Source organism: Dysidea avara, chromosome 1, assembly GCF_963678975.1.
Source record: "Dysidea avara chromosome 1, odDysAvar1.4, whole genome shotgun sequence".
Lineage (NCBI taxonomy): Eukaryota > Metazoa > Porifera > Demospongiae > Dictyoceratida > Dysideidae > Dysidea > Dysidea avara.
Genome location: NC_089272.1, coordinates 7,654,237 through 7,681,382, shown reverse-complemented (window position 1 = coordinate 7,681,382; position 27,146 = coordinate 7,654,237). Strand labels below are relative to the sequence as shown.

The 27,146-nt window shown below is 39.8% G+C and overlaps 3 protein-coding genes and 1 pseudogene across 3 annotated transcripts in view; 3 read left to right on the top strand and 1 right to left on the bottom strand.

Moving 5' to 3' along the window:
* Positions 1–13,687: 13,687 nt before the first annotated feature.
* Positions 13,688–17,772, bottom strand: LOC136252661 (uncharacterized). The gene is made up of 3 exons (XM_066045243.1): positions 15,448–17,772; positions 14,253–14,358; positions 13,688–14,191 (listed from the first exon to the last, which is right to left on the bottom strand). Exons 1-3 carry the CDS (start codon positions 17,556–17,558, stop codon positions 13,688–13,690), a joined length of 2,721 nt encoding a protein of 906 aa, XP_065901315.1. The 5' UTR covers positions 17,559–17,772.
* Positions 17,773–17,863: 91 nt separating this feature from the next.
* LOC136252596 (uncharacterized) lies at positions 17,864–18,641 on the top strand (annotated as a pseudogene).
* Positions 18,642–20,409: 1,768 nt separating this feature from the next.
* LOC136255212 (uncharacterized) lies at positions 20,410–21,093 on the top strand (the record flags this gene model as incomplete). Its single annotated transcript, XM_066047959.1, has 1 exon — positions 20,410–21,093. A coding segment is annotated over exon 1 (669 nt), but the record flags the coding sequence as incomplete, so codon positions are not given.
* A 668-nt stretch (positions 21,094–21,761) lies between these two features.
* Positions 21,762–27,146, top strand: part of LOC136254307 (glucose-6-phosphate exchanger SLC37A2-like) — a gene marked incomplete in the record, with an annotated part of 323,373 nt that continues 317,988 nt past the window's right edge. The window contains 2 exon segments of the mRNA XM_066046986.1: positions 21,762–21,987; positions 27,036–27,117. Coding sequence (XP_065903058.1) covers positions 21,827–21,987; positions 27,036–27,117 — 243 coding nt within the window.

Here is a 27,146-nt window from a genome sequence, read left to right as displayed (position 1 = left end):
TTGTGCGAGAGCATCTAGGTCTTCTTGTAATGCATGACAATCAGATTCAGATTTAATGTAGGAGTAGAGTAATACATCATCGGCATACAACTTTACCATGGAAGACTTCCTCAATCTTTCGTCTGAAGTTGGCTCCTTCTTTCCTTTTACAATAAAATTATGGAACCAACTAGATGATCATAATTATTATCCAAGTTCCATCTCTTGATTTATTTAACAATTATATAAATTTGTAAATAAGTAGCTAACTACATATGTACGAATATACTCATGATTGAGTTTGTACATTAATAAATATATATATATATATATCGACAAGGCTCTGGAACGAGCTCGATTGTTGATGGCTATCGATGCTGAACTACAGGAACCTGCTAAAGAGTCGTGCTCTGCGATTGTTCCAGCAGCCACTAGCAACCAAGAATTCCAGCAGCTTAGCGAGTTGAAGAACTAACGCTACAAGTTGCAACGCTAACCAAACGCCGTTCGCGACAACCACAATCTTTTACTGCAAGACAATGTTTCTATTGTAACCAGCCAGGACACCTCCAGCGTAACTGCCCACAGCGAATCCAAGATGAATATGAACAGCGTCGTTGTTATTTGTGTGGCCAGTGGGGTCATGTGGAGCAATATTGTCAGATGCAGTTAAACGACAACGGGGCGCCCAAGTCAGGCCGTGGACGCCCCAGACAGCCATAGGTCCAAATCAGACTATTACAGTAGCTGCAGTTAGAACAAGTGCAGCCATCATCACAGGTGAACTAGCTGGTAGACTGGTGGAAATGATGCTAGATTCAGGGTCAGCTGTGTCATTAATAATGAGAAATGAAATCATCACCTGTGGTGATAAGATTACCACCTTGACGCCACCACCACCACTTAAGTTGATTACAGCTTCTGGGGAACCACTGCCAATTAGTGGTTGTGTAAGGCTTCCAGTCAAAGTTAACCAACTACAAGTTATTCATAACTTCATTGTTGTTGACAGGTTAGTTGCCCCAGTAATCTTGGGTTTAGATTTCTTACAGCAACATAATCTTGTTCTTAATTTTGCTTACAGCCCAGTCATGATACAGCCATTTAAAGGTGATACTGAACCAGTTGAAACAACACCAACTATATCAGAGGAGCTGCACCCTTTATGGGCAGATGTCACAAAGGCTAAGATCAAGCTCTGTGTAGCCAGCATTGTGGAAGAACCAGGTATTGATGTCATTGATGAGTGTGTAATACCATGTTTTGCCAGTATGACAGCTTACGACATGCCTGAGAGCAGTAGACCATGCTTGCAATCTGTTGTCCAACAGTTTAAGCAACTTTTTGCCACCAAGCCAGGCAAGGCTAATGGCACATACCACTACATTACAACCAGCGGCACTCCTGTGAACGTTCCTCCTAGACGCATTCCTGCACATTATAGAGCTGAGATTGAAGCCCAGCTGCAGCAAATGTTGGATAATCACATTATCGAAGAAAGCAGCAGTCCATGGATGGCCCCTGCAGTCTTTGTCAAAAAGAAGTCTGGAGAACTTCGCTTCTGTGTGGACTATAGGGAGCTCAATAAACACACTTCCCGTAATGTTTATCCGCTCCCATTACCAGACGAGGTTCAAGACTGTTTAGCTAGCTCTTCCATCTTTTCAACATTAGATCTACAAAGTGGACATTGGCAGCTTCAGGTCAACCCAGCAGATAAGGAAAAGACAGCATTTTGTCCTGGTCCAGGAATGGGCCTGTTCCAGTTTTGCAGGATGCCATTCGGGTTAACAGGAGCACCAGGATCCTTTCAGCATTTAATGGACACTATCTTTCGAGGTTGCCATATGTCACTATTTATCTGGATGATATTCTTATTCATTCAGCAACCGAGGAGGCACATCAAGAATATATGACCACAGTTTTTCAGAGGCTACATGATGCTGGTCTTACCTTGCGTGGTAGAAAGTGCCGAATTGGTATGACTAGTGTAACATATTTGGGGCATGTTTTTTCAGCCAATGGTATGTCACCAGATCCAACTAAGGTTCAGGCAGTTCAAGCTTGGCCAGTTCCTACAGATGTTAAGGGTCTGCGGCAATTTCTAGGCCTTTCATCATATTATCGTCGTTACATCCAGGATTTTTCTAAGATAGCAGCTCCCTTACATGCACTGACACAGAACAATGCTAGGTTTAACTGGGATGATGCTTGTCAAGCAGCATTTTTGAGCCTCAAGCAGAAATTGATACAACCACCTGTTTTAACTTATCCCCAGTTCCACACTTCAGCTAGTCCATTTGCTGTCTACACTGATGCTAGCAATGTTGGTTTAGGTGCAGTGCTGGAGCAAGACCACCACGTTATAGCTTATGCCAGCCGCACACTGTCCAAGTCTGAGCAAAATTACAGTATTATTCAGAAAGAGTGTCTTGCCATTGTTTACGCCACCAAGCAATTTAGACATTACTTGCTGGGAAGGCAGTTTACTTTACACACTGACCATGCCCCATTACAATGGCTGTCTGGTCAGCGAATGGAAGGCCTTTTGGCTAGATGGGCACTGGCACTCCAAGAATATCAATTTCAAATAGTGTATCGCAAAGGTACACTACATGGAAATGCTGATTCCTTATCACGTCGTGGTGAAGTAGATGATTCTCTACAAGCAGCAGCCACTATGATTCAGACTGGTATGTCATTGCAGACCCTACAAGTGGCACAACTAGCAGATCCAGTTCTCCTAGATATTTATCGCCACCTCTTTCAAGGGAAAAAGCCAATGGCTAAGCGATGGAAGTGCCCTTCCTTATGTCGATACCGGCAGTTATGGCCTCAGCTTAAGGTAGTGGATGGTGTTGTCTGCCGCAAGTATTGTCCTGGACCACTCCAAGAGTCTATAACTGTTCCAGTACTTCCTCGCAGCTTACAACATGATGCCTTAGTCCAGGCTCATGACACACCTGCTGCAGGTGACCAAGGACAGGAAAAGACCTTGCATAATTGCGCCATGATGGCTATTGGCCAGGCATGGTCAGTGATGTCAATAAACATTGCCAACAATGTATCACTTGCCAGCAGTCAAAGCTACCTGCACCAACCAGAGCACCACTTATTTCTCTTCCAGTTGGTAAGCCGTGGGAAATGATAGCAGTTGATGTGCTAGAGGTGCCCATATCTTTCAATGATAACCGGTAGTTGTTGGTGGTACAGGATTACTTCACCAAATGGGCAGATGCCTTCCCCATGCCAGATCAGACTGCTAAATGCATCACCAAAGAATTGAATGGGTTATGTTCCAGAATGGGGCTGCCAAGTGTTCTACACTCCGACCAAGGCAAAAATTTTGAAAGCACCATTCTGAAGCAAACATTAGATGCTTTTGGGGTGACCAAGTCACATACTACTGCTTACCATCCCCAAGGGGATGGTATGGTTGAAAGATTGAACCGGTCTCTTCTTCAGATGTTGCGCTCTTATGTTGAACAAGAAGCAGATTGGGAGCGCTATCTTCCATTGGTGATGTTTGCTTATCGTACCACAGTCCACTCCTCTACTAAGGTTTCTCCCTTCATGCTGATGTATGGACGACAAGCTTCATTCAATAATTTCTCTGAAAAAGATGCATTCGACCCTAACTCATATGAAGCACAGCTACGACATAAGATGGCCAGTTTACAAGACATGGTAGAAGCAAATTTGGTGGATGTAGCCAGCTTCCAGAAGGCTGCATATGACAAACATTCAATGCATCATCAATTCAAAGCAACTGATCCTGTATGGTTGTCCAACCCCAGACGTGGCAAACTTGATCCCAGGTGGGAAGGTGGATGTACTGTCTCAGATGTCAAGGGTGAAAGTACAGTTGAAATATGCAAGGGTAACACTAGAAAGGTTATTCATGTTAACCGCTTACGGTATCGCATGGGATCCCAAGAGACAGCTGTACCTATAGAAGCCCAGAAGCCAGAGAGAGTATTGTGGCAACCACCAGCAATTGATCACTCTATAGTAATGGCAGATGATTCTGCACCTGGCCTAGCTTCTGATGACACCAGCACTCGCCGATATCCATTACGTGAGAGACGACCACCTGAATGGCTTAGACCTTAATTATATGAACATTTACAAGGAGGGGGGAGTGTAATAGGTGGAACTTGTTAACTTGTGCATGCACACATATTATGTCATTGTAATAGGTCACGTGAGTGTAAGATATATAAGTAACTATTCTGTACTTATAACCAGTTGTGTTTCTGTGTGGTTGTATGATATATTACGTTGCTGCTGTGGTCTAGTGTTGTTGCGCGTCGTGTCAGCTTAACTACGAGGCTCATTACACATTGGAGGACAATGATAGAAGAATAGAGTTCAATTGATTAATAACAACTTTCGAACAAGTAGATGGAGAGCAGAGAGGGTAAATAGATTGTTAAGAGGTGTAGTCTTGGTGTTTGATTACTACTAAATCAACATGTTAATAGATGTAGTATTGAAAGTTACAGGTATCTACCAATCATAAGTGTTTAAATACATTTCCACTGTCTAAATATGCAGACTGGTTAGTTAGGTATTGTGGCGTAAAATGGTAGCCGCATGCTGCTTCATTTGGCCCCCAGCCTTGTGACTGTGGTCAGGCAGGCAGGCAGGCAGGCAGGCAGGCAGGCAGGCAGGCAGGCAGGCAGGCAGGCAGGCAGGCAGGCAGGCAGGCAGGCAGGCAGGCAGGCAGGCAGGCAGGCAGGCAGGCAGGCAGGCAGGCAGGCAGGCAGGCAGGCAGGCAGTTTCAGTGATTTTTAAAAATTCTATATCCAGCCGCTGTATGCGTTTTTCTTGTTTTCAATGCTGTATTAAGATTGATGTTAGATAGACCAAATAAAGGTGATTTTCATCACATAATATGTTTTTAGGATTTTTAAAGGTGACACATGTCATTTTTGGGAATCCCTAATTGAACAATACTACCATTATACCGTTTGGTACTGGAACAACTTAAACATCAAAAACTTGGATAATTTACTTTCCTTTGTTGAAAACCATATAATACATTGTTTTCATACATTATAGTGTTTCACCCTTGATTGGTTTTGTTAGTGCAGAGTGAATGATCATGCTCTTTTAGTGCAGAGTGACAGTAGTGACTGCTCTATTAGAGTGTTTTAGTACTTTATTACGATGTGTAGTGTCAAATGACCAATCTATTTGTGTAGAATGACTGCTTTATTAAGCTGTTCTAGTCTTGGTAGAGTGACTGCTCTATTTGATTACTTCAGTGGAGAGGAACTGCTTATTGCAGAGTGACAGTGTTTCGATCATTTTATGAGACCAGATCTGAGCAATATAACTACAAAGATGCAAGATGCCCTTTATCAGTACTTTTTCTTTGATTGTTTCCATTCCCAAACTTTCAAGTTTTGATAGACTATTCAACTTCAAGAAAGTTTTGAGAAAATATTCCAGAATTTGGCTGGCTACTATACCAGGCTCAGTATGTACAAGTTGAGCTGAGTCCTCTATTTTTTTCTCAAGAGAAATACATTGCCAAGAGCAGATATGTGAGGTTTAATGTGGCTCCATTATAAATTCAGCAAAGGGCTGTAGCAGACTGTGTATTTTGTGGCTTCTTTATTTTGAATTGTCATAATTATTAATTGTGTGAGATAAAATTTTAGTAGGTCAAGCAGTACTATAAAATGGGCTAAATATTCAAAGAATCAGTGTATGTGGCCTGCTGAGAGAGCATAAACTCGACTAGCTTGCATACCTGTAATTTTGTTTTTTGAGATGCTGTATATAGCTTACTTTCAGAGAACATAGAAATTTAGTATCCTAGTCTATCTTTTATATGGGTCTCCATGTCATGAGGTAATGCCCAAGAAAGCATGTTCAGTTTCTAATAGCTACATGCCTGTGCAGTCAATAGTTACAACACATTTATAATGAATTGTGACCATTAAGTTTCATGACAACAGATTTGTTAACATTGAAGGGTATTTGCCATCCATTCTTGTGCTCATGAATTAAACAGTCTAGATCTGATTGCAGTGTTACATATCAGACCCCTGTATGAATTACTCTGTAAAGTCAACAGTCATCAGCAAAGAGATAGCTATAATGGAGATGACATGTATATACTTGTTCTGAAATACCAAATGAGAAACATCAACAGTCCTAGAATAGTTCCTTGTGGAATACCTGACACGACAGATGCAAGTAGAGAACACTCACCACCTGTTGTGTTCTCTGAATCAGGTATGTTTCTATATCCATTGATATACATATAGTAATCATTTGTGACAGCCTTCTATGAGACACTCCATGACTATCAAAGTCTTAGCAAAATCTAAATAATATCAACTAGGAGATGATTGTCCATAATCCTCAACCATTCATGCAGTGAAACAAGCTGTGTTTGACATGAATGACCCGATCCGAATCCATGCTGATCATATTACTACTTTTGAGATGTTTCAAAACAGAATGAAAAATCATGTTCGAGGGTTTTACGTAGCTACAACAGATTGATGTTGGAGGGGTTATTACATACACCTGTCTTGAATATATGCAGGAGTTAGGTTTGCGATTAACCAATCTGTAGGAAGACTACCGGTGTACATCAATCGGTAACTGGAGCTATTTTGTGAGCACAATGTTTAATATGTATAGGAAAGGAAATTAAAGGCATAGCCTAGTAGGAATGTCATAGCTTTGTACATTAGGATTTGTAGACAGGTTTTCATTTGTAAATTTTGATTATTTAGAATGTTAACTTTTTCTCTTGGGCTGTGGCTTTATTGAGTTCCATCAACACACAACTAAGAATGGTAGCTATATCCCACAATTTTCTTTAATACGTTAATCAAATTATTTTCTAAAATTATCTTTGGTTTCCTGCAAATGAGTTGATAAATGACTAATGGACTAAAATTGGTATTTAGAATGAGCTTTACCAGGTTTCCATTAGTTATGTAGCTAGGGTCCGCAATCTGAAAAATCAACTTTTACAAATCGATCCCCCTACCATTGTGGGATGTTCATTGTGGTATCTCATTGCTAGATCCACCATGAAACCGGAGACACGATTGTTGTCTTGCTTCACAGAAATATCGATTTTAGTATTTTGTGAGATGCAAAAATTATATTTTAAATTTCGTGCTCCACACAAAGAACAGGATAGAACTTGCTGCTTAGTTAGATATTATCTAGTGTTAATGTAGTTAAAAAGTACGCACAGTAATAAGCAAATGATTCACTGGGTTCCCGGCACAGGGTTGCTTTCTCTCAAAAAGCAGAAAACGAAACACAAATTTTTGAATTCAAACTGCCCTACCAGCCAAGCAAGGCCGGAGGAGACGGTCCGGTTGGTCAGGCCTGAGCCGGACCAATAATCTGGAGTTGAACCAACTAGCTGACCAGTTCGAACTAAATTACTCTCATGCAATCTTTGGACGATCACATCTACATGTAGCTACGTACATTTTACAGATGTTATTGAAAATGCATGGCACTAGTTACCTAGTTTCTCAACCTAACTAAAGCACAGAATTACACGTATAATACCTCCAATTACCTTACAGTACAGCATGGCATTCTTATCGTTTTGTACAGAAATGATTGTGGGTTCTACGTACACTATCACGTGTGCTGACAGTTGGCATTTATCACGTGTAAGGCAGGTGCCTTCTTTGATTCTAAACCAGCATACTTATATCACAATTCAATCTTCATAAAATAATCATTAGCATTCCTTGGCTTGTCTCTCTTGGCTTCTTTTACTGGGCGAAGGGCTGGCACTCGGGCTGGCAGTGACAAACCAGATGACTCATTCCGCGGCAAGAAGCTGTACACCCATACATTACATGGTGGCCATCTGGATGAGATGTTGACTCCTCTTCAACTACCCACTCGTCCTGTCGAGATACTGAACAAACTCTCAGTCTCACCCACATCGCGCCATTTTCGAATACTGATTGGTCTCGTGACGGTCCACCAGTATATTTACGTGATGATCCGTTCACTTCATACAAACCAGTATAGTAGTATACTGTATTTTTGTAGCTGTGTAGCTTTTTATTATAGCTGTGTGAATTTACTGTATAGTAATTATATCCTAGCTAAAGGGGGCCATGCTGCTGTGAAATTTGGGGGGACAGTTGAAAGTTGCTAGCTAGTTTTACTTTAAAATTTAGCATCAATTTTAAGGCATTTTCAAGCCTTTAAATTTCATGCTGTGTCCCCTGTATGTCAGGTCTACAATTATACATAGTATAGAAAGTCTGAAGAACAACAGATAGGCTTGAGCATATTTATATAGCTAGCTAGCAGTGAAATATCACTAAAATTGCATATATCTGAGTGTCTGATTTTTTAAAATTTCCTGTGGAGGCATGCCCCCAGACCCCCTTAGGATGCTCGTGCTTCACATTTCGCACACTGCGTAACAGCTCCTCTCTCATTGGCATGTATATAGTAGCAATTTCAACATTATAGTCAATGGCCTGACCAACTCAATTTTCCCTCCTCTGGCCCTGCCAAGACAAGAAAAGCCAACTCTTCCTCATAGTGATGTGATAAGGTTGGATGCATAGTCTGTCTACGCTGTTAGTCTGGAAAGGATCTGAGACTTCTCACCATCTGGGTGAAGAACGTCAAAATTTTCGTGCGTCATTTCAAGGGATTCTCTCAATGGTACCAAAGTGCTTTCCAGTACTTCTGATGCCACACTGGTCACTTAATTTTGTTTAGAATGATGATAAATGATGGATCAAAACGTTTGGTAGTAGTAGTAGTTGGTGTTTCTGTGATTTCATATGATGCAGAATACCAGCAGCTCCACCCAGCTCGAATCAAAAATAAAAGATTTTGTGCTTTTTTCGGTTTGTTTTTGGATGTTTTGCAGCATAATGGTGATGTAGGGTGATCTAGTGAAGATTTGAAGCTGCTGTGGAGCGTGAGAGGTGAAGTCAAATTTGGACGATTTTTCTGCCTCCCTTGATGAATAGGGTGGGGACTATTCTACGGAACGGAACGGAACGGAACGGAACGGAATGATGGACTAAACTGCGGAACGGAATGCTTTCTCAGATTGAAGCTTGCAGCTTACCATTGCTGTACAAGTTATCAGTGGTACTTCCAGCAGGTAATCAAACGTACCCCAAGAAAGATAAAACGAATTTAAGGATCGATTGTGGGTTCTTGTTGGTTGTCATTAGTAACGAAGTACTAATTGTGGGAATAGCTGACTCAGTGTGTTCATCTTCGGATATATCAAGTAGGGAACTTAATGCATGACTTGTTTTTACTAGTATGTGAGTTATTTTTACTTACTTGACTTTAGAATGTACAGTCTGAGGCCCAGCCTTTCTAATCGGCACAAATCAGTATGTGTATAGCTACACTACAAAGGAAACAAGTATGGTGACAAGCTGAATCAACTCAGTCTAAGCAGAATCTAAAGGAATTTTGTGCAGTGTGTGAGGAGCAAACATTCAGATACCTCAAGGAGGCTATATTGTGTGAACATCAATGATTCATTAACAGAGTAGTGGACTATTGTCAGATATCTCAGCCTGAGTACTGAGTTGAATTCTGGATGGGGTCTATTTTACAGAATGGAATGCTTTCTGAATCAACTTGCAGCTTGGTTAGCTGCTATCATTGCTGAAATTGCATTTTATCAGTGGAACCTCCAGGAAAATGGAATAGGATAATTATAAAACATTAATTAAGTGATTGTTTAGGTAATCATGACTTTATTCAGTCTAATAAACAGAATATATGGTTGATTGAATGAGGTATCACTTTCAGAATGTTCAGACGACCAGTGATGAGATGCATGGATTCATCGAATTTTTGTTGTGGTTGGAGACATTAAATATCCAAAAGCAAATTGACTGTATAATATTAATTCACTTTCTTTATATTTTCTCAATTTTGAGCCTGTGTACAAATAATTGGATTTTCCTTGTCAATAGAAATCCTAGAATAAGATGGGAGAGAAACTTATCTTTGTTTACCTATACTGTACAACCAAGAGTTCGTAATACTGATTTGTATGGGGGAGAGTGTCTAACTCTCAGTATGGCCTGTACAAACACCCTGCGTAAAGTTCACCTTTACTGGGGGTAGAAAACTGTTGATTAGTGTTGCTGAAGAAGGTAAAGCCTTTGTTCTGAAATAAGGCCGAGGTGTTACTTTAAGGCAGGGTGTTTGGTGAATGCATTCAAGTTAGACACTCTTCACCTTATTATGAACTCTTGGTACAACTTCAAAGGAAATGAAGAAAACATACAGATGAATCAATAAAATCACTACAGTAAGGTGAATTACAGACTAGTGAGATCTTGGTTAATTAATGACAGTGGTTGGAGATTAAGTGTGGTAGCTTCTTGCTCTTGAATATGTTGCAAAGTGGAAGTACAAATCAAAATGGGATATCAATTTCATTATGAAAAATTTGTATACATAAATAATCTAGCATTACTATTTCATTTGTCCTCCACTTAAACATGCTACAACAGTACTAGTGTCAGTACATTGGCAGTGAGTCTACCTTGAAATTTCAACTCTAGAGTAGTTCCAACACAGGACAGCCCGCACTGTAACAAATACATGTGATCCCATTGTAATTTCATGGACCAGCTGGACTGGGAATCACTTGAAAATAGACGAACAAATTTAACCTGTTTTGTTTGAAGTGAAGCATGTGAAATGTTACACTTAAGAAATCCTAGGATTCTTAGGTGGTATGTAATTAATGTGAGTGTTCTATTTCAGGTCTGACTAGATACATTGAAATTACACACACATCCTGGTCCAAATCACGTTTGCCTGGTGGCTACGGGCATGGTTTCACATGCGGCTTATAATAGAGATTTGGCTGATCTTGGAGTTTTGGCATTTAGCCTGATTCAAGGCTAGCAGTCAGACACATCCTTGAATTTTGCAACAGATAAAATCAGCTCACTATTGAATACGGCATTAGTCCACTGCACCAGCTGTTAATATATAAATAACTCCATGCATACACTTCAGTGATGTTTGCAGAATATACCCTCCTTGCGGTCTGCCAAAATATTTGCTCCTCACACACTGCACAAAATTCTTCAAGTTTTAATTCAGCTGGCTCTTTCCTGTTACCAGTATCTTCCTGCTTGCTTTATTTATACACTGACTTATGACTTAAAAGACCGGCCCAGACTGTTTTCTAAAGTCTAAATAAGAAAAACAGATCACATAAAGTTCCCTTCCGTATGGATGAACATCACTGATACAGCTCATCCCACAATAATACTTCGTTACTAATGACAACCAACAAAAACCCACAATCGATCCGTTAATTCTTTTTGTCTTATGTTTAATCACCCACTGGAGATGCCACTGCTAACTTATAAGGGAAGTTTCAGCAATGGTAAGTTGCAAGCTTCAATTTGAGAAAGCGTTCCGTTCCGTGGTTTAGTCCATCATTCCGTTCCGTTCCGTTCCGTTCCGTAGAATAGTTCCCACCTTAAAACGTCATTAATACCGTAGGGCTACTTATTTTCGAGGATAAAAAATTTCGAGGATTTCGCGGATAATCATTAAACCGCGAAAATATTTATCCTTGTAAATTTTCAGTAATTTTTCAGTTCCACGGAGTCGTAGAGCAGCTGTTACACGTGGTCAGTAGTAGAGAAATGACACTGTGGAATTACTTCAAACGAGAGGTCAAGGCTCCTTTACCGTCACCTTCTGGCAGTTTATCTAAAGCGATATCTTCGGGTGGAATTCTTGCTGCTAACAAAGAGGTTGAGCGAGTGATGGGCTCAATTAATGATGGAACACTGCTTAAGAGGGGCGCTTATCAAAACACTTTAATGATGAAGAGAGGGCGCAAATCGGCCATTATGCTGCTGATCATGGAGTAGCTGCTGCAGTGAGACACTTTCAAAGGCTATTTCCTTGAAAGAATACAGCGTAAAGCAACCAGAATGATTCCATCTATCAACCATTTATCATACTACGACAGATTAAGACATCTAAACATACCATCTTTACAACACCGTAGACGAAGGGGTGATTTGATATATTTGTACCAAATTCTCAAAGGCAGTTATGATATAGAAAATCATTTATTTACCCCATCCACTTCTACTGTAACAAGAGGTCACACAAGGAAATTATTCAAACATCACACTAATTCGTATACAAGATCTAATTTTTATAGTAACAGAGTAATCAATGACTGGAATTCATTACCCCAATCTATTGTTGATTCTCCCTCTGTCAATGATTTTAAAACACTGCTGGACAGACACTATAGTAATTGCTTATTTGATTTTGTATAGTAATTAGAATAGCTAAGTACATAATAATTATTAATTTTGTTTATGGATGTACAGGCATAAGCCTTTATCCTTAAAATACAAATACAAATTTCCAACGCGCAAGGTGAAAGAAAGCAGTGTGCGCACGTGGAGAGATAAGTATCTGGAAGATCTACAAATTAGAAAGAAAGAAGGAAGAGAAATGGTCGTAAAGAAGCTTCCATACAAGAAAAGAGGTAGACCATTACTTCTGGGAGACTATTTGGATAGGCAATTGCAAGCGTATGTCACAGAAATCCGTCAAATGGGTCTAGTTTTAAATACTAGTGTCCTTATAGCTGCAGCAAAGGGGTTAGTTTTACACCATGACAGCAACTGGCTAAAGGAGAATGGTGGACACCTAGAACTGTCAACCTACTGGGCAAAGGGAAGGCTAAGAAAACTTGGATTTTCAAAGAGAAGAATCACGACAAAAGCTAGTCTAACTCATGTAGACTTTGAAGAGCGCAAAGCTCAGTTTGTATTTGATGCTCAAGCAATCATAGAGTTGGAAGAAATTCCTGATGACCTTGTTGTGAATTGGGATCAAACTGGCATACACTATGTCCCTGTCTCAGACTGGACAATGGAAAAGACTGGTGCCAAGAGAGTTGCGATAGCTGGAACAAATGATAAGCGACAGATCACTGCTGTGTTTGCTGGGGCTATGAATGGAACATTCTTACCACCTCAACTGATATATCAAGGCAAGACACCAAAGTGTTTACCTCCCCTGGATGATGTCCCTTCTGACTGGGATGTAACCTTTACTGAAAATCACTGGGCAAACGAAATGACTGTCATGAGATACCTAGAAAAAATCCTTTTCCCATACTTTGAAGCAAAGAGGGCTGAGTTGCAGTTGGGTACTGACTTTCCTTGTTTGGTTGTCTATGATAGGTTTCGAGGTCAGTGCACTCCTAGAATCACTTCGATGCTGAAGAAGAGGCACATTTACATTGTTATAGTACCAGCCAACTGCACTGATCGACTGCAACCTCTTGATGTCAGCGTCAATAAGGCAGTGAAGGTATTCTTAAGAAACCAATTTCAAGATTGGTATGCCTTGCGTATGTGCCAACAAATGAGGTTACGTCCTGATGAAAAAACACCTTTAGTACCAGTGGACTTTAAAATGTCGATCGTGAAGCCCCTTGGCATCCAATGGATGCTTAACGTGTACAAATACATGACCAGTAGGCCAGACATTATAAAAAATGGATTTCGCAAATGTGGCATCAAAAGTGAATGAATAAAATAGACACAATTATTGTACATTAATAACTTGTGAACAATGTAATATCTATCTTTGATAATTATTATTCAATCAATTTACAATGTGTATACTAAAATTTCAGTACATAATGCTACAACACAGTTGCTGTAAATGGTGTCAATACCTGCTGTTCAAAGCATAGCAACAGATGTGAACGCATGCTGCTTTGTGCAAACTGTACATTGACAGGATTTTGCTTATGTAGCAAACCTGTGGCAAAAGCAATGCTAAACACACCGCAATCATCTCCACCTTCCTGCTTTTGGACTGGCTGATAACTCAACTTGGGCTTCTTCGTGATATCAAAGAGATTTAAACAAATAGTTCTCATTTCTGAGTCCGGAGAGGAAAACACAGAATCATATACTTTAACCTCATTCTTGGCACAAGAGATGGTAGATGCAACACACCAATGAAGCCGATTATTCAAGTAAACAATCTGTATACCATTCTTAATTTTGGCTTGCTGTTGCCTGCCTTGTAGCAGAGATAGTTGTAATCCAGAAATGGCTGTAAATTGTTTTTTTAAGCAAACATTGCGCAAAATTAATATGGTGGTCATTAAGGCGCTTTCCTTGTACAAGTATATTCCGGTCTGAAGGGGTAAGAATAAATTTCTCTATTTGTAACCACTGTCCTTCCAAAAGATTTATAACTTCTTCGCCGTCAACATGAACCTTCTTTTTAGGATTGCCTTCTTCCTCTTCACCATCAGATTCGTCACTAGATGAGCCAGTATCGTCGATTTCAATAGAGGGAGTGCTAGATACATGAACAGTTAGCTTACGAACTGGTACACAGTTAGCTTGTGCTGCACTGCTCGAGGCACTAAGTGCCCCACTAATGGTTGTAGTTTGGGTGTTATTCTTATCACTTTGTGCTGCTAGTGGGGTAATTCCAAGGCAAGCGAAACGTTCCAGTTGGGCGCCTTCTGCAGCAGTAACCTTTGTACCTTTTGCTTGAAATCATCTTTCACGGGGCCACTAAATACTAACTTACAAGGTACATCTTGCCCACCCTGCTCCAGATCCCTTGAATACTGAGGAGGACCCGTGACAGTGCATGATATTGTGCCTCCTTTTCGTAAAAACAGGTCACATGGTACTGAAATGGTGCGAGGCACGTGGCCAACGATAGTATCATCTTCCGTAATAGCAACAGCATAATCATCGTGGTCGTTATCGGTTTCTCTTCGGCCCTGGAACGTTTTTCCAATTGTTGGTGTAAAAATATCTTTGTAAATATGATATCCTCGGATCACGGACGAGTGCTCAAATCGATCGCTCATCTCCAAAAGTAGTGACACGCGCTGATCGCGAAGAGTTAATAAATTTTCGCTGCTTTCCGGTAACCTCGAAATTTTTTCCACAAATTTTTTGTTTAAAGCAGTTTCTATTAAATCCGCGAAATTTTATATCCTCGAAAATAAATAGCCCTACGGTATGCTTCAACACACAATGTTAGAAAACTTGCGATTGTGGGATGGAGTTTATATTGTTATCTAATTATAAGTTAAGCCAACTAACTTCGCTATTGGGACAGTTGTTGAAACCATCATGATAAATGAGACATGTATATACATTTACAAATTCAGTAACCCTCGGTCACATGCGACCACAAGGCTGGTGATCAAGTGATACCAACGTGGGCATGGCAAGGGAGAAAAGTAATTACAATTACAAACAAAAACAACAATTACAAACAAAAACAACAATTACAAAACAAAACAAAAATATTAAATTACAAGTACATTATCACAACCACTCTCGGCAGTCCCTTGCCATAAAAATCCTCTGGGATGCAGTCATACAAACCTTCGAGGCATCATCCAGCATCCGTCGAACCAGTGACCTTGTGATATTGATGTCCTTATCAATAAAATGTAGTACATTGTAAGTGTTAGTGACTGAAAATTGCTGGAAGTGACCTAAAACGCTGATCTCAAGAGTCTCATAAAAGTTGGTAACATTTAACCGATCTAGCTCTGATAGAATTTGGTGGTATTCAGCCTTATTTTGTTTGCGGGATCTAGCCTGCTCAAGATGGTGGGCACTGTCCAATGGACATGTCAGTTCAAATAAAAGTATACTAGAAGTGACGGTATTATGGATAACAATGTCTGGTCTGAAGGGGGTCACAATCACATTAGGTGGAAGTGTAGATGGGGGTGACTCACTGGCTCGCAAGTTAGGAAGGTCAGCATAAACCCGGATATAGGGCAAGTCAATGTAAACCCTGATGAAACTGTCAACCAAAGACTGAATGACTAAATCATGTCGATAAGTGTACCTTTCCTGAGATAACGCAACCGGGCAACCCCCCAAGACATGAGCAGTAGTCGGACGTGGGGAACCACAAAGTACACATTTTGCATGACACTGTATATTCCACCTTCGCAAATTCATGGCAGTTGGCAGAGTGTCCGAAGCCGCCCGCAAAAGAAATGACAGCTGACCAGGATGCATACTGGATAGCAATCGGTTCCAAGTTCGACAAGAGGTCTCAAGCTCGGCAGAGTCTGCAAACTTGCACTGAACAGAAAGTGTTTGAAGGTGATCCTCAGAAGTAGATTTAACCTCGCTAAGTAGCTGAGTCTTAGCTGTCACATACAATGATCTCGCAGTAGGTAATGAAGAGAGTTGCTTCCTGGCTGTAGATAGGATGGAATAATCACAATCCTGGAATTGCAGAAATTCTTGCCCTAAATGTAGATGCACACCTAGCTCTTGGAGCTTAGGGTCTGAGGAAGCACTGATACATGACAACAAGCTAATCTTGGCCGCCCTTGTAACATTAGATACACTTGGACAGCATATCCCCGGGTAATAAAGGACTACACGTGTTGCACTTCTTGGTAGATGTAGCCATCTTTTCAAGTAGCGAGTAGCCATAGACTCCATCTTCGATATGGCAGTAGGTGTAACTGCATCCACACTAAGGTGGAAACGCAACAGTGATAAAATGTAGTTTCGATAAATCCAAAGTTTGTATTCTCCACGTATGCGCAGGGTGTCAGTAGCTGATAGTAATTCTGTTATCCGGCTTACCATACGTTTATTAGCAGATCTCTTTGTAGCACTTAATGATACACCAATGAGCTTTCCCAAAAACTTTGTGCCGCCTTCAGTAATTGACCTTGTAACACCTTTAGATAGAACTATTCCTTTCTGCAAACACTTAGAGCCGTCGAATAGGTACGATATACACTTCACAGGTTTGAAAGATAGATCCAGGTCACATGCTCTACGGTCAACTGTTTGAAGAACACTAACATGTATATCAAAGTTATCAGAAACCAATGTAACATCATCAGCATAACCCATCACTGAATGCTCACTGGAGTTAACTACTTTCAATGAAGGCCTCCATTTAGCTTTACTGGTGACCGGATCTGTCTCAAGAGGAACGAATTTCCTAGCTCTTTTAGAACAGGGTAGCCACTGCGTCCTATTGAGATCAACTGTTTCATATACCACTTGTCCATTATCTTCACTGTACACAATTTTACAAGATCCATCTGTGTAGTACTCATCAACATAAGCTTTGTACCATCCTGGCAATTCTCCATTGTCCTCAGTCCATTTTATATACACATAGGTACCAACAGGTGGAAGCATCTCAGTATCCTTGATCTTCAACTGAAACTGATAGCCGTAGGAGGAGTTCAATGACTCTGCTAGCTTGAGAACAGGGTTGAACACAAGTAGGAAGATTATAGGAGAGAGTGTGTCTCCCTGAAAAACACCTCGTTTAAAAGGTATCTGGTCTGTTTCCCAAGAATTACCCTTAACGATGACAAACAACTGTGAATAAAAGGATTGAACGTAATCTTTAAAAGAAGGTGGCACTTTTACTGCTTCCAGCATATCGAAAATCAGTTGGTGGGATACAGAGCCGAAAGCATTCTTCAAATCGAGGAAAGTCATCATCAGTGGCTTTCTATTTGTCAAAGCATCCTCCATGATAGCAGATAGAGAGTATATGTGCTCAAACACGCCCGGCAAGCCAGATACAAAACCCTTCTGGATACTAGTATCTATAACATTGTTTGCTCTCAAGTAAATCTCAAGATGGCGGCTCAGAATCTTATGGAATAACTTCCCCACCACACAGGTAAGGGCAATTGGACGGAAGTTAGATGGATCACTGGTATCACCAGATTTATGAATAAGCCTTAACCGGGCAACTCCCCAGCTAGGTGGAGCAGTTCCTGTCTCAAGTAATTTATTAAACAGGGTAGCCATGAAATGATGTCTTCCTGTCAGCTATGTCTGTGGCAGATCCAACAACATTGAACAGCTGTCCGAACGGAGCCTTCCCTACCATCCGCCACAATGACATCCGAGATTTGACTGCAGAATTAATGTCAGAGGTTTGTCATGATGTATCTACTGAACCTCCCCTTCAGCCCTTGAGTGGTGAATCTCTCTCCCTACGTACAGCTAACCAAGATGTCGGTGCTCGCTTGGACATCAAGGCTTCTGGATTCTGGGGTTCTCGGTTTGAACCTACTTTTTTTGATGTTAGAATATTTAACCCTTATATGCCCCTTCAAACCGTTGTAATCCCTATCGCCAGCATGAAACTTCGAAGCGCCGTCAGTATGAGGAGAGAGTGCGAGAAGTGGAACATGGTAATTTTCGTCCTCTTGTTTTTTCAACTTCTGGAGGCATGGGTGCCTCCACCACTGTGGCTTACAAACGCCTGGCCTTCCTCCTATCTTGTAAGTGGAAATCACCGTACTGTAGGGTGATGAGCTGGCTTCGCTGCCGTCTTGACTTCTCCTTATTGCACTCTGCCATCATGTGCATAAGGGGTTCTCGCTCCTCCTCTGGTCATCCCTTTAAGGGTCATGTTCCAGCATCAGTTGACCTTGCACTGGGGAGGGGCGTCTTGGGGCCGTTTAAGCCCCATTTCCTTTTTTTTCTATTCTGTGTTCTGTAGGTTCTGTTTCAGTAGCTCTGTAGGTGTAGGAAAAGGCTAAACCCATTTTATAGAACATCTTAGCGTAGAGTAGAGTGTGGTGGATGGGAGTGCCAACTTGGGCCGGTTCTTCTTTCTTTAAAAAAAACAATAAAAATTTTGCTACATGTAGCACAGAAACTGCAAGTATTAATTCATAATATATGAATTATACTCTTGAAGTTTGCATATTAAAATGCAAGTAAAGCCACTAGGAGCAGTAGTACTACCTAACGATAATTAATTTTAAAGGCGCTTATCACGTATGAAGACACCGCCTTTCGTGTTAGAACGGTTAACTAATCAAGGCCGGAGGAGACGGTCCGGTTGGTCAGGCCTGAGCCGGACCAATAATCTGGAGTTGAACCAACTAGCTGACCAGCTCGAACTACATTACTCTCATGCAGTCTTTGGACAATCACATCTACATGTAGCTACGTACATTTTACAGATGTTATTGAAAATGCATGACACGAGTAGTTACCTAGTTTCTCAGCCTAACTAAAGCACAGAACTAGACGTATAGTACCTCCAATCACCTTACAGTACAGCATAGCATTCGTATCGTTCGTACAGAAACGATTGTGGGTTCTACGTACAGTATCACGTGTGCTGACAGTTGGCATTTATCACGTGTAAGGCAGGTGCCTTCTTTGATTCTAAACCAGCACACTTATATCACAATTCAATCCTCATAAAGTAATCATTAGCATTCCTTGGCTTGTCTCTCTTGGCTTCTTTTACTGGGCGAAGGGCTGGCAGTGACAAACCCGGTAGATGACTCATTCCGCGGCAAGAAGCTGTACACCCATACATTACATGGTGGCCATCTGGATGAGATGTTGAGTAGAAATCACTCCTCTTCAACTACCCACTCGTCCAGTCGAGATACTGAGCAAACTCTCAGTCTCACCCACATCGCGCCATTTTCGAATACTGATTGGTCTCGTGACTGTCCACCAGTATATTTACGTGATGATCCGTTCACTTCATACAAACCAGTATAGTAGTATACTGTATTTTTGTAGCTGTGTAGCTTTTTATTGTAGCTGTGTGAATTCACTGTATAGTAATTATATCCTAGCTATAGCTAGTACGTTCACGTTGAGCTGAATCCTCAAAAACATTTAATAACTCATGTATGCAATTACACATGATCTTGAAATTTGGCTCATTTGTAGTACTGCTTGATCCGCTAAAAATATTTCAAAATCTTTTTGTTCAAATGTTTGACATAATATTTACGTTTATGTTTGACATATAAAGGGGCCATGCTGCATGGGTTCCCTGTGAAATTTGGGGGGAAGTCGCGAGGTACTAGCTAGTTTTACTTTAAAGTTTAGCATCAATTTTAAATTTTAAGGCATTTTCAAGCCTTTAAATTGCAAAAATTCTGCAGCTCCTGGGGGTTGCACCCCCAGACCCCCATTGAACTTCTAATTGCTAGCTATAACTAAATGAACCATACAGCAAATTTCATGCTGTGTACCCTGTATGTCAGGTCTACAATTATACATAGTACAGAAAGTCTGAAGAACAACAGATAGGCTTGAGCATATTTATATAGCTAGCTAGCAGTGAAATATCACTAAAATTGCATATCTGAGTGTCTAATTTTCAAAAATTTCCCGTGGGGGCATGCTCCCAGACCCCCCCTAGAATGCTCGTGCTTTGCACTTCGCAGAGTGTGCTTCGCACACTGTGCAACAGCTCCTCTCTCATTGGCATGTATATAGTAGCAATTTCAACATTATAGTCAATGGCCTGACCAACTCACTTTTCCCTCCTCCGGCCCTGCTAATGGTCGTTAGCTATGCATATAGTGAACGTAATTTAGGTTTGCAGCTTCAACAAGACCTTGATTCAATGGCAAACTGGTCTAGAGATTGGAACCAATTTTTTAATACCAGCAAGTTTATACATCTATCATTTAATACAAAATTCCCTACATCCTACTTCATAGACGACACTATAATCAAAACTAGTAGTACTCACCGTGACCTCGGTGTCATTTTATCAACTGATTTATCTTGGAAAAATCATTATAACCATATATCAGCTAAAGCCTATAGAACCCTTGGACTACTGAGACGTACCTTCAGCCACTCAGTTGACATTCCAACCAAGAAAACTTTATATTTAGCATTAGTTCGATCACAATTACTTTACTGTTCTCCTTTATGGCACCCCTACCTTATTTGCGACATCTCTGCTTTAGAAAGAATCCAACGCCGGGCAACCAAATTTATTCTTAATGACTATGTAACCGATTACAAAACACGTCTTATCAAACTTAACATACTACCACTGATGTACACCTATGATCTTTATGACATACTCTTCTTCGTAAAATCAATCCAGCATCCATCTAATCATTTCAATATCAGTAACTATGTCAACTTTTGCCGCAATCCTACCAGATCCTCCACCAGTAACAAGCTTCAACACAATTTTACATCAACCAACAAACAAAGTAACTTCTACTTTAACAGATTACCAAGAACCTACAACAGTCTACCAGTACTTGACTTAAATCAACCTTTACCCACCATTAAATCACAGTTACTCAAGATCTTCTGGCAGCATTTTATAAACAATTTTAACTCTGACAATCCCCACAGTATGCACTTTGTTTGCCCTTGTAGTACCTGCTCCAAGTCTCCTCGCCCACCAAACTTCAGCAGTAATTAATCTTTTTTTTTTTTTCTTCTTCTTCTTGCTCTCTCTTAAAATAAGTACTTAGCTATATAAGTAAGTTTATTATTAAATACACATGTAAGTTTTAAAATTATAGGATAGTTCAACTATATACCAAATGTAAATGTATGTAATAACCTTAGCCAGCTAACTTAATTTGATTGTAATTTTATACATTCAATTGTAATTGTAAGTTGTACGTATACTTTTTCTGGCTGTGGACACCAGTTGCCCACAGACCATTAATGCAGGCCTTGCCTGCATTAAAAAGCAGTTAAAATAAATAAATAAAATAAAATAGAGCTTCAGCCGCCTCCGTGCTGCATGTAAGCTAATTTCGGGTGCGCAGCGCCCTGTTTTTAAAGCCGGCCGGTTTCAATGCAACCCCTGTATCTGCCACTACAGGGTGTGGCTGTCTCGACATAAATTAACCAACATGACCAACAGCCGAGTTGCTAGTTTTATGTAGTGCCGAGATGAGGAAGGCTACAAATAAACAGGGTGTGGCTGTCTCGACATAAATTAACCAACATGACCAACAGCCGAGTTGCTAGTTTTATGTAGTGCCGAGATGAGGAAGGCTACAAATAAACGCATAGAGAATGAGCGGCTACTCAGCACAGAAGAAGACGATGTTGTCAGGGTACAGTATCACTGTCTGCCCATCGGTGTTTGGTTGGTTGAGCGAATGGGAGTATTGTCTAGACTAGACCCAGTGGTCAAAAAGAAGTGGTAAGTAGCTATTCTCTTTAGACTCCTAACTCCTGTGCAACATCAGCATACAGCCGCTCTTTAGCCGCAAGTGAAGTAATGCCAGCATGCAATCTTAGTACATTATTCAAAGATCATTAGGTACGTAGTCATAATGACTCTCCGCTTGTAGTCTACAGACTTAGCGGCTAGCTGCTAGCTTCATGTGTAGGTACCTACTAGCTATACTGAGCTACAGTCCGATGGTGTATATTATAGGTGGGGACTATTCTACGGAACGGAACGGAACGGAATGATGGACTAAACCACGGAACGGAACGCTTTCTCAAACTGAAGCTTGCAACTTACCATTGCTGAAACTTCCCTTATAAGTTAGCAGTGGAATCTCCAGTGGGTGGTTAAACATAAGATAAAAAGAATTAACGGATCGATTATGGGTTTTTGTTGGTTGTCATTAGTAACGAAGTATTATTGTGGGATGAGCTGTATCAGTGATGTTCATCCATACGGAAGGGAACTTTATGTGAGCTGTTTTTCTTATTTAGACTTTAGAAAACAGTCTGGGCCGGTCTTTCAAGTCATAAGTCAGTGTATAAATAAAGCAAGCAGGAAGATACTGGTAACAGGAAAGAGCCAGCGGAATTAAAACTTGAAGAATTTTGTGCAGTGTGTGAGGAGCAAATATTTTGGCAGACCGCAAGGAGGGTATATTCTGCAAACATCACTGAAGTGTATGCATGGAGTTATTTATATATTAACAGCTGGTGCAGTGGACTAATGCCGTATTCAATAGTGAGCTGATTTTATCTGTTGCACAATTCAAGGATGTGTCTGACTGCTAGCCTTGAATCAGGCTAAATGTCAAAACTCCAAGATCAGCCAAATCTCTATTATAAGCCGCATGTGAAACCATGCCCGTAGCCACCAGGCAAACGTGATTTGGACCAGGATGTGTGTGTAATTTCAATGTATCTAGTCAGACCTGAAATGGAACACTTACATTAATTACATACTACCTAAGAATCCTAGGATTTCTTAAGTGTAACATTTCACATGCTTCACTTCAAACAAAACAGGTTAAATTTGTTCGTCTATTTTCAAGTGATTCCCAGTCCAGCTGGTCCATGAAATTACAATGGGATCACATGTATTTGTTACAGTGCGGGCTGTCCTGTGTTGGATCTACTCTAGAGTTGAGATTTCAAGGTAGACTCACTGCCAATGTACTGACACTAGTACTGTTGTAGCATGTTTAAGTGGAGGACAAATGAAATAGTAATGCTAGATTATTTATGTATACAAATTTTTCATAATGAAATTGATATCCCATTTTGATTTGTACTTCCACTTTGCAACATATTCAAGAGCAAGAAGCTACCACACTTAATCTCCAACCACTGTCATTAATTAACCAAGATCTCACTAGTCTGTAATTCACCTTACTGTAGTGATTTTATTGATTCATCTGTATGTTTTCTTCATTTCCTTTGAAGTTGTACCAAGAGTTCATAATAAGGTGGAGAGTGTCTAACTTGAATGCATTCACCAAACACCCTGCTTAAAGTAACACCTCGGCCTTATTTCAGAACAAAGGCTTTACCTTCTTCAGAAACTCTAATCAACAGTTTTCTATCCCCCAGTAAAGGTGTTGATTTGATGAAAGGTGAACTTTACACAGGGTGTTTGTACAGGCCATACTGAGAGTTAGACACTCTCCCCCATACAAATCAGTATTACAAACTCTTGGTTGTACAGTATAGGTAAACAAAGATAAGTTCCTCTCCCATCTTATTCTAGGATTTCTATTGACAAGGAAAATTCAATTATTTGTATACAGGCTCAAAATTGAGAAAATATAAAGAAAGTGAATTAATATTATACAGTCAGTTTGCTTTTGGATATTTAATGTCTCCAACCACAACAATAATTCGATGAATCCATGCATCTCATCACTGGTCGTCTGAACATTCTGAAAGTGATACCTCACTCAATCAACCATAGCTATATTCTGTTTATTAGACTGAATAAAGTCATGATTACCTAATCAATCACTTAATTAATGTTTTATAATTATCCTATTCCATTTTCCTGGAGGTTCCACTGATAAAATGCAATTTCAGCAATGATAGCAGCTAGCCAAGCTGCAAGTTGATTCAGAAAGCATTCCATTCTGTATAATAGACCCCATCCAGAATTCAACTCAGTACTCAGGCTGAGATATCTGACAATAGTCCACTACTCTGTTAATGAATCATTGATGTTCACACAATATAGCCTCCTTGAGGTATCTGAATGTTTGTTCCTCACACACTGCACAAAATTCCTTTAGATTCTACTTGATTCAGCTTGTCACCACACTTGTTTCCTTTGTAGTGTAGCTATACACATACTGATTTATGCCGATTAGAAAGGTTGGGCCTCAGACTGTACATTCTAAGTAAAAATAACTCACATACTAGTAAAAACAAGTCATGCATTAAGTTCCCTACTTGATATATCCGAAGATGAAATCACTGAGTCAGCTATTCCCACAATTAGTACTTCGTTACTAATGACAACCAACAAGAACCCACAATCGATCCTTAAATTCATTTTATCTTTCTTGGGGTACGTTTGATTACCTGCTGGAAGTGCCACTGATAACTTGTACAGCAATGGTAAGCTGCAAGCTTCAATCTGAGAAAGCATTCCGTTCCGCAGTTTAGTCCATCATTCCGTTCCGTTCCGTTCCGTTCCGTAGAATAGTCCCCACCTATATTATACATTGTTATATCCGCATTATTAAAATAACTGAACAAAAATAAAGTTTAGAAATTTTATGGTCTTAACCATGAATGAGCCTTTGCTGCAAGTAGATTTGTTCACTTCCAATTAGTGTGAATGTTATAGCTATCTGGTGTTGTTTGTCACCCTGCATGCCTGATTTTATACGCCACATGTTACCATCACATGACATCAATGACATGGTCATTGTGGTTTTGATAACCTTTTGTTGTTTACATGATTTAGCATGTGACAATGTTATGTGGTTTCATACAAATTACAGGTTTGGGTCTTCTATTTGGCTATAACAAAAGTCAGTAATATTTTTTTTGTGTGATATTAGGAGCATGTTTTTCATGTCAAATTTAGCAAATTCACAATAATGTAATGTAGTTATTATAGTGTGTGAATTAATTTCAGCATGTGATAAAAGACATGCATGGGTGACTGGTATGCCTTAGCTTATTATGTACTCTTGATAAATATACATAATAAAAATTAATGTGACTGAAACAGGGCACGTGGGCACAAACTACACCACACCACAAAACAAATAATATCTTCATACTGCTATATTCTATTTGCAACTTGCATTAAACAGGCTGTAGGACCAGGTGTCATACAGACCTTCAGCACTTGTGCTGTAAAGTTTTAATAAATAAGCAAATTTAACGTTGAATATGGGCTGACAATTGCATGGTCATAGTGTACTGTTATAAAAAGTTATGAGTGGTGCACAAAAGTTTGAAAAAGTAGGCAAATTGTGTGTGTCCACATGCCCTGTTTTTGCAGGCCCAGTCACAGTTATGCTAGTTGTACTATAATTATGTGACCGGGCCTGCGACAATAGGGCATGTGGGCACATGAAAATTGCCTACTTTTTCAAACTTTGATGCATCATACTGTAACTTTGTATTCCATTATTGCTTGGCCATGACATTTTCAGCACGTATTAAACATTTAGTTGGCTATACAATACAAGTTACAGAACAAACATAGTCTATCCCAGTAACTGAGATATGAGATGTTATGTGGTGGGGCATAGTTTGTGCCCACATGCCCTATTTTCGCAGGCCCGGTCACATATGATGTGTGCAATTTGTGCATTTTAAAGTAGTAATGCACTGATAAGAGATTTTGATAAGTATCCAGTATATTATCCGATATTGAAATTCACACAATATGGCTGAAATCGATCACCGATCTGATGTTTATGCTTACCACGTACTTAGCAAAATCGTCATTTCTTTTTGTCTTTTTGCTATAGAAACAATAGCATCGCACAGTGGCAGATCCAAGAGGGCACAGGGGGCATGTCCCCCCCCCCTTCCAACTCCAGAAAACAAAATGATATACAAGATCAACATACCATAAGAGAGCAGTCAATCAAAAGTCAAATACTCTAATAGAACAGCCACCACACATTACACTATTGAGAATCCTACATAGTTGCTGAATATGAAAGCTAGCATCTGCAGTCCACTTACAAAATAATTTATGTAGACATTTGTGTATAAAACCATTCTACATCAAAATGGGTGAAATAGCTTTAACTTGTGGAGGCCCCAGACCCCCTGCTCCATAATACTATATATATGTATATAGATATATACCTACTATCCAGATGCATCTCCCTTTTCAAACCCTGGATCTGCCCCTGTCATGGTGAGTAAAATTAATCAGCTAAATAATCTGCTAATAATTACCAATTTTGATATGGCTGAAATTTAGCTGATAAACCGATTTCCAATTATTTATCAACTATTTTAAGTGATAACATAGTTTTTAACAAATTAAAGATTATATGATTGTACATACAGTCTCTCTTGTATCACACATACTGACATACATAAATTACTATGGTGTATGTGTATGGATGTATTACACTTTTCTCTCTGAAAATTCAACTGATACTAACACTAACGCCAGGCAGTACCTATAACCTTTCATACTGTATACTGTAGTTTTGATGTAGTTATCATAATTTTAGTTGGGATATCAATTACACCTAATCAATTCATAGTAAGGGTATAGGTAATGTACAGTACTTAAGAATAATTATGTATTTTTTTGGATTGGATGTATATCTTTGTATACATTTTAGGATACTCAGTGATCTCCATTGCAACTACCGAAGTTCCAAGGATGTTATTTTCTAGAACATATGCTAGCTATATAGCTAGCTACCTAACAAAATTATTAGCAATATAGTGTTTTAAATTATTATCGTGCACATGCATATGTAGTTCTGTTACCATGTAATACGTATATTGTATTACCATACCTATTATCATTTCCACATCTAGTTATCAGATTCTGATTGTGGTGTTGACTTTCTGTTGTTATACTACCTACCATCTGACCAGGAAAACTATCAGTGTTGTCAAGGTAATTCTGTTACAAATATATTTGGTATA